The sequence below is a fragment of the Monodelphis domestica genome, chromosome 2 (assembly GCF_027887165.1).
Source record: "Monodelphis domestica isolate mMonDom1 chromosome 2, mMonDom1.pri, whole genome shotgun sequence".
Classification (NCBI taxonomy): domain Eukaryota; kingdom Metazoa; phylum Chordata; class Mammalia; order Didelphimorphia; family Didelphidae; genus Monodelphis; species Monodelphis domestica.
Window position 1 is genome coordinate 235586115 of NC_077228.1, and position 7413 is coordinate 235593527.

The window sequence follows — 7413 nt, forward strand, 5'->3', positions numbered from 1 at the left end:
TTACTGATCTTGTTGACCCCACTCTAGTCCCCGCAAATTAATTCCCAGCAATGGAAATCGGAGAATCCTGGGGGGGGGGGGTCCGGATTGGAATGAGGGTGGGGTAGAGAGGGAGCTAGGGGGTCGATATCAGGATTGTATTAAGGATCAGGGGGCAGGTGGATGCTAGTGAAAGGGGCTCTGAAGAGAAAGGGCGAGCTGACGTCGCCACCAAAGGTCTTTAGTGGCAAAGAGAAGAATGAGGGGCAATTATGCGGATAATTCAAGTCCTCCACTTTTGTCTCAATTACCAGCGACGGTATCTGGACAATTGCCTTGAGTCTCAGATCGCTAGATTAGTGGGTGGGTTCGCGTGGAGAGGGAAGGGGGAGGAGAGACAGGTGCCAGAGGGTGGAGGGTCCTGGGAGCATTGGGGAGGAGACAGAGGGACATTGACTTGACTAGTGGGATGGAGATGGAAATGGGGGAGGCTGTTGTCATGGAGACGGAGGGTCGGTGCTTGGAAGGATGGAGTGGGGGGAGGGGCGGGGAGGGAGCAGAGAGGAGCTTAGCCTTGTGCTTGGGGTGTAGTCGGGACCTTCCCATTTTTAACACCTGTACATTGTGCATTGTGCAAGAGCTGCAGAGTTGGCGTCTGGGAGCAGCCTCCAAGCTGTCTGCAGCGGAGGGGGCGGGGAGAAGGAGGAGGGAGGGAATCCGAGGGATGTTGGGTGGGGAATAGATTGGAGTCTGCGGAAGGATGGGGATCGTGGCCTCTACCACAGCGCTGTTCTCAGAGAATGATGGGGAACCCTTTGATTTCGGGGAGGAAAGTGAGGAGGAAGGGGTGTGTGTATTCAGTGGAAGAGACCGGGAGGGTTGGAAGGGACACCTCTCCTCCCCCTCTTCAGACTGACAGCAGCTGATTCCACCCTCCTTTACGTCACTTCCGCTCTTTGCCTTTTTCCTTTCCCCTCCCCCTTCTCTCCCCCCCCCTTCCACCCAGTCTCTGGTGTCTCTCCAGACTCCACCCCCCCCCCCCCCCCCCGGCGATTGGAACTCGGGTCACGTAGCAACGCGGGGGAGAAAGCGAGAGGGGGGCGTAGTTGAGGCGGAGCGGACTCCACCTCGGCCAATCATAAGCCGGCGGAATATTCCACTGTCCTCTCCGCATTAGCGACGCCGTTAGCAACAAGTGGGGAGGAAGCAAGAGGGGGAGGGAGGCGGGAGAAGAAGAGAAGAGAGAAGGGGGAGGTTGGAAGCGAGCAAGAGAGAGAGAAGAGGGGGAGGAGGGGGGGAGGTTGGGAGAGGGAGAGGGAGGGAGACCGAGAGAGGAGAAGGAGGGGGAGGGAGAACTGACGTAAGCGGGGGAGTATTATGGTCTGTCGTGCGCTGGCTGCTGCTTTTCTGCTGCTGGAAGCGGCCAAGGGGGTAAGCGACGAGTCAACATGGAGCTTTCTGCGGTCGGGGAGCGGGTGTTCGCGGCCGAAGCCCTCTTGAAGCGGCGCATCAGAAAAGTAGGTGCTCACAGGCCTCAGGCCGAGGCCCCTGCCTCCCCTCCCTTCTCATCCCGGTGCCCACCCCCTGCTGCAGCGCTGCTTCCCTTCCCCCAGGTCCCAGCAGCAGCAGCAGCAGCAGCAGCAGCAGCCTCGGCGGCCGTGGTGGCGGCGGCGGCGGCTCTGGCTCTGAGGCTCAGGCTCTTTCCCTAGACTTGCAACGATACACAGATTATATGGGTGGGGGTGGGGAGAAGGGGGACGAGTGTATGTGCCTGTGTGTTGCATGCACTTTGTGCAGCATTTCGTGCATGGGGTGGTGGATGCACTGGGCGCATGCCTTATGCACTTGGGTTTCGCGCATTCATTTGGTGCATGCATTTTTTGCATGCATTTCTCCTGTTTTCGTCATGCATTTTTCCCTGTGCACACACATATTTTACCTTTGCATCCGCAGGGACGAATGGAATACCTCGTCAAATGGAAAGGCTGGTCTCAGAAGTAAGTAGGTTATATGCAATTCGTGGCCCTAGACTGTTAGGGAGATTTTTCTTCCTCTTTTTTTTTTTTTAATTCTTCTTCTTTGCTTAAAGATACAAAAGAAAGTTGAATATACTACCTGTCTCTAGCCTCCCTTCCACCTCCAGGAACTTACTATCCCTTCTCCTTGATCTTTTTATAGGTATAGCACCTGGGAACCGGAAGAAAACATACTGGATGCCCGACTTCTCGCAGCCTTTGAGGAAAGGTACAGACCATTCTGAGCCCTCCATGTATCACTTAAAAACATGTAGCAGTGGCTTTGATCCAGCCCGAATTGGGAGCTTTGATTTGTTTTCTTTCCTAACACCTCCTTCCCTCCCCCTCCCAGGGAACGAGAGATGGAGCTGTATGGCCCCAAAAAGCGGGGTCCCAAGCCCAAAACCTTCCTCCTCAAGGTAGGATGCAGCCACTAGTGGCTGGGAGGGATATTGTTGGGACAGGTAGGTGTATGTGTGGGGTTGGGGTTGGGGGTAGAGAAAGTCTCTAGGTTTGTAGACCCCTAGGGGAGTTCATAAAAGTATACTCATTAAGCCCTTGAGACAGCCTTGGATGGGTTGTCATCTGGCAAGCAAAGGGTAATAAGGGGGAGGGAATTTGGGGGAGGGGTGGAAGGCCCAGCCCCAAAGCCATTGACATCCCTGTTTCTCTTTTGCAGGCACAGGCCAAGGCTAAAGCCAAAACCTATGAGTTCCGGAGCGACTCAGCTCGGGGCATCAGGGTTCCCTACCCAGGACGATCTCCCCAGGAACTTGGCTCCACTTCTCGAGCTCGGGAGGGACTCCGAAACATTACCCTGTCCCCACCTGGGAGCAGCAGCAGCACCAGTACCAGTAGCACCTGCAGAGGGGACTCAGCTCGGGAACGGGAACGGGACCGAGACCGGGGGACTGGGAGACCCGACGACAAACCAAGCTCCCCAGGGGATAGCTCCAAGAAACGAGGTCCCAAACCCCGGAAGGACCTTCGGGACCCTTCCCAGAGGACCTCAGGGGAGCCAGGGGACAGTCTTGGGGACTACCTCAAAGGGAGGAAGATGGAGGATGCCCTCTCTGGGGCGAGCAAGTTCACAGCTGGACACAGTGTAATCCAGCTGGCCCGAAGGCAAGACGCAGACCTGGCCTGCACAGTGGCTAGTCCCAGCGGAGGTGAGGCTGGGGGCAAACTGGCTGTGGACACCTACCCACCCCGAGTCATAAAGCACAGGTCGGATTTTTTGGAGGCCAAAGGCCAGAGTGGTTTGGATTCTGGAGGCCCTCGGGTCCGACATGGCTCTGGCAACCCAGGTTCAGTTGGGAGCTTGTATCGGGACATGGGGGCCCAAGGGGGTAGGCCCTCCTTGATTGCCAGGATCCCTGTAGCCAGAATCCTTGGGGACCCTGAGGAAGAATCCTGGAGCCCATCCCTTACCAACCTGGAGAAGGTGGTGGTCACAGATGTGACCTCAAACTTTTTGACCGTCACCATTAAGGAAAGCAACACGGACCAAGGTTTTTTTAAGGAGAAAAGATGAATTTCTGGAGTCCAGCAGAGAGAAAGCAGGAGGGAGTGAGACACAGAGAGAAAGGAAATTTGGCATAGTACTTTTTATTTCTGGATGGGATTTAGCCAAAACGCTGATCCTTTCCTTTCATACCCCTCCTCCTTCCCCAGTCCATCCCCAGTATTGGTTGGAAAGATTATCTCTAGAGTTATATTTTCTATTAGATGTAAATATGTTATTTAAGAAAATATCTAAATATATATATATTTCAACTCTTGAAGTTGTTTTATTTAAAACAAGAGACTGTGGATTAGTTACCACCCAGAATGGAATACCACCCTGAAGACTTAACTGAGCTCCAGGCAGGAGGAAACCAACATACAGACTTAAATGATGGTTATACCCAATTGTGTCCTTTTGACCTTTTTGATTTCTGATGTTCTGATGCTTTGGAGTCACTGTGGATGCTGAGAAGGCTGGGCGTTTGGAAGTAAAGGAAAAAACCTTGTGTATGTGTATACAGAAATACTCCTGAAAGGCTGAGGGTTCCCTAAAATGTGGATTGTGATTGGAGATGTTGCTAATGACATGATCCAGGGTGTGTTGCAGGCTATCCCCTCTGACAGCTCGATTGAAACCACAGCAAAGCACTTCTCTCTCCCTTTCTTCCCCTGGCCAGCTAGGGTCAAAAGCTTTTTCTTACCCTTAAGGAAAAAAAAACAATTGGTCTTTAAAAAAGGATTAAACATCTGTTAGAGTGAAAAGTATTCATTTTAATTACCCCCCTTTTTTTCCCCCTCTCCTGCTGATGAAGGTGAGCTTGGGGAACAGGGGATATGTCCAAGGAACAATACTAGAAATGCACTTTATAGGAGATAAAGCATATATTATGTTCTGTGTGTATATAGACACGCAAATATATATTGTATACCTACACAGTATATATGCATAATCTCTTTTTCCCTTGGTTCCTTTCTTTACTCCATAAAACAACAAACAATGTGTTTACATTCCCGAAATGCCAGGATAAATTGGGAGAATTGCCTGTCACTATCCAGAGTGCAGGGACCAGCTCTCTTTTGCAAGAAAAGTGTTTTGGGTTTAAACTCCCCCACCCCCTTCTCCGAGTCTATCCTCGGAGGGAGAGGAGGACCCAACTCCTAGGAAAAGTATTATGTCTTTCTTCTCTTTAGGGATGCCGAATCGCCCCCGCCCCCCATTCCCCTCCGGCTTTCAGAGAGAAGTTGCTCTCACCCCACCCCCACCCCTGGCTGAGGCTCCCATTGCTCGCTCAGCTGGAGCAGGGTGGGGGCGGGGCTGCATGGAGGTGGGGGCGGTTGGGGAGGCTCTGCTTGTTCCGCTCCTCACCTTGCCCTGAACCTCGGGATGGAACCCCTGCGTTTCGTCTGGACTCAGAGTTGGAAGAGATTGTATCTTCGAGGCTCAGACAGGAGGAGGGGAAGAAAGAGAAATGCAGTGTTTCCATCCAAGAATGTGCACCAGAACTTTTACTGTTTTTTTTTTTCCCTTTCTTAAAAGCAAAGGCTATAATTTATAGGCTTTTTCGATTCGTGGAGTGTTCTCTATTTGAACTCTGTATTCAAACTCGGCCAAGGAGGGGAGGAAGGGGAGGAGAAAGGAGGTTGATTTGGAAAAACTGCTAGAGATGGAAGAGGGAAGTGTGTATACATATACATACATATATATATATAATATGTCTGAATACATATATAAGTATGTATCCATATCTCCATCCATCCGTATATATATATGTATGTATATATATCGTGGTATATATGTCTATATATTATCTCTCTATAGGCATCATTCAGACCTAACTGCGGCTCACAGTCTCCAGGTATTTGGTCATCTGTTGGTTTAAAAGCACAAACCTGTACCACAATCAAAGAGCGAATACCGACCCCAGCCTCTGGCCCCCTTCCGGTCCTTCTTCTGTGCTACCAGGACCCGTGAAGCCCAGAAATGGAGGGCTTTTCCATTGGGGAGCTTGGGGGCCCGGGTCGGGGTTCCGTGCCAGACCGAAGCACAGATTCAGGACCAGCCTGAAGTTAGAGAGGCTGAGATGGGGCGGGGAATGGGGATGGCTCCTGAGGTGGGGCAAGTGCGGAGATCCTTCACGGGTTTCTTCCTCTTCCTTCACTTGACACTTCCTCCTCCCTCTTCCAGGTTCTCTCCTCTTCTCTTGTCTTTCTGACACTTGAAGGACAAAAGGGAAGACAAAAGTAATAGATGCAGTTTTGTTTCAAGTTGAAAATTGCAAATTGCGCCTGTACAGAAGAGCCCCCAGAATGGGCTTTTTTACCTGATCATATTTGTAAAATTGGTCTTTGAAACTTAGTTTGTATAAAGAACCGACGTGAGCAAGTGTATCTTCTTAAATGTCGATGCTATTTTTAGCTGAAACAATACAAGGGACATGTATGTTACCATGTGTATGATAACTTGGGGATGCGTTGAGGTTATTCAAACTGCCCTTTCCCCTTCTTTTCCCTTGTTCTTTTCCTTTCCCCCTTCCCCTTCCTCCCTTTCTCCCAGCCGGAGTTTCTCATTCCCTGTACCCTCCATCTCGCAAACCTGGTTCAGACACACCGGTGGTTCAAGCCCTTTCTGTTCAGGCGTCTGTGTGTGCGTGTGTATGTGTGTCCAATTCACACCGCTGTACTGCGATCCAGATCAGGGGTGGGGGTGGGGTGGGGAGGGGGAGGTGGGGAGGGATCCAGGGGAGCCTTATGTATGTAGGTCTCTACATATATGCTGAATGTGTGTTTGGTTTATTTAATTCTTAAGATTTGTACAAATCTCCAAATCGATCTCCGCCTCAGAGCTAAAAAGTGAAACTTCAACACGTTATCTTCTGCAATTCTGAATGTCTATATCCAATACCCGCTTTTTATGTGTTTAAATATATACTTTGTAAATAGACCATTGTCTCAGGTTTCTTGTCCCTCGGAGACTCCTCTCTCTCTCTCTCTCTCTCTCTCTCTCTCTCTCTCTCTCTCTCTCTCTCTCTCTCTCTCTCTCTCTCTCTCTCTCTCTCTCTCTGTCTCTCTCTCTGTCTCTCTCTGTCTCTTTCTGTCTCTTTCTCTCTGTCTGTTTCTCTCTCTCTGTCTGTCTGTCTCTCTCTGTCTGTCTCTCTGTCTCTGTCTCTCTCTCTCTGTCTCTGTCTCTGTCTTTCACTCTTCCCCTTTCCTCACTTTTCCAGGCTGGCTCTGATGTCACCAAAGGCCCTTCCTAGTTTTGGGGAGTCTGAACAGTAGAGAGAGGCCAAAGGCCTGTATTCCCACTTTTCTCTGTTCTGGGGTTGATGGAGGGGTGGGACAGTAGCTTTTGTAACCATCTTCCTGCACTCTACTTTGAGCTCTGGGATGGACCCCGAGTTAGAGGACTGAAATGGAGGACTGGGCCTCAGAGTCTTCTCTCTGCTTTCTGATCAGCCTTTTGGTCTTTGCCTCTCTTCTAGGGTCAAGCTTTGGGTCACTTTGTTCCATGTCTCTCTCAGGATCTCTAGTGAACCCCCTCCCCAATTTCAGAACCCCCTTCTTATTACTGGGCTCCAAATGGTCTGACTCAGGCCCGTTGGAACCTAACATATCTCATCTTTCCCTCCCTTGGATTCCCCTGTCCTACCCTACGATTTCAACTGGAACCATTTCCCATCCCTAATCATGCCTGGGAACCCCCCTACCCCCACATCCCCGACCTCCCCAGCTCTCCCCGAAATGGAGCCCCTAGCGCCTATTGATTGAGGAATTTAATTCTCGGGTATTGCTAGGCAACTGCTTCCTCCTGGAACTGCGGAGAGCTCGCTGATATGATTAGTTAACCAAGGGCTCATGCACCAAGGAGCTGAGTGTAGCCTTCCTTTCCCTCCTCCTGCCATTCCCACCCCCTCGG

The 7413-nt window shown here is 50.9% G+C and overlaps 1 protein-coding gene across 2 annotated transcripts; it reads left to right on the plus strand.

Moving 5' to 3' along the window:
• The first annotated feature begins 1075 nt into the window (after nt 1-1075).
• Nucleotides 1076-6441, plus strand: CBX8 (chromobox 8). 2 transcript variants are annotated; one of them, XM_056817384.1, is made up of 6 exons: nt 1258-1496; nt 1593-1715; nt 1933-1976; nt 2158-2223; nt 2347-2413; nt 2674-6441. In XM_056817384.1, the coding sequence occupies exons 3-6, from the start codon at nt 1939-1941 to the stop codon at nt 3526-3528; spliced, it is 1026 nt and encodes a 341-aa protein (XP_056673362.1). In that variant the 5' UTR covers nt 1258-1496; nt 1593-1715; nt 1933-1938; the 3' UTR covers nt 3529-6441. The 2 variants fall into 2 exon arrangements, with proteins under 2 accessions (XP_007483102.2, XP_056673362.1); XM_007483040.2 differs by lacking the exon at nt 1593-1715 and having other exon boundaries at nt 1076-1496.
• The last annotated feature ends 972 nt before the right edge of the window (nt 6442-7413 follow it).

What these genes read in the sequence shown, in the direction of transcription:
- CBX8 (XM_007483040.2), top strand. Translation starts at nt 1,428, where the DNA reads ATGGAGCTTTCTGCGGTCGGGGAGCGGGTGTTCGCGGCCGAAGCCCTC. An exon ending in TGAAGCGGCGCATCAGAAAA is followed by an intron (nt 1,497 to 1,932) that starts GTAGGTGCTCAC and finishes TTGCATCCGCAG; the next exon opens with GGACGAATGGAATACCTCGT. An exon ending in TGGAAAGGCTGGTCTCAGAA is followed by an intron (nt 1,977 to 2,157) that starts GTAAGTAGGTTA and finishes ATCTTTTTATAG; the next exon opens with GTATAGCACCTGGGAACCGG.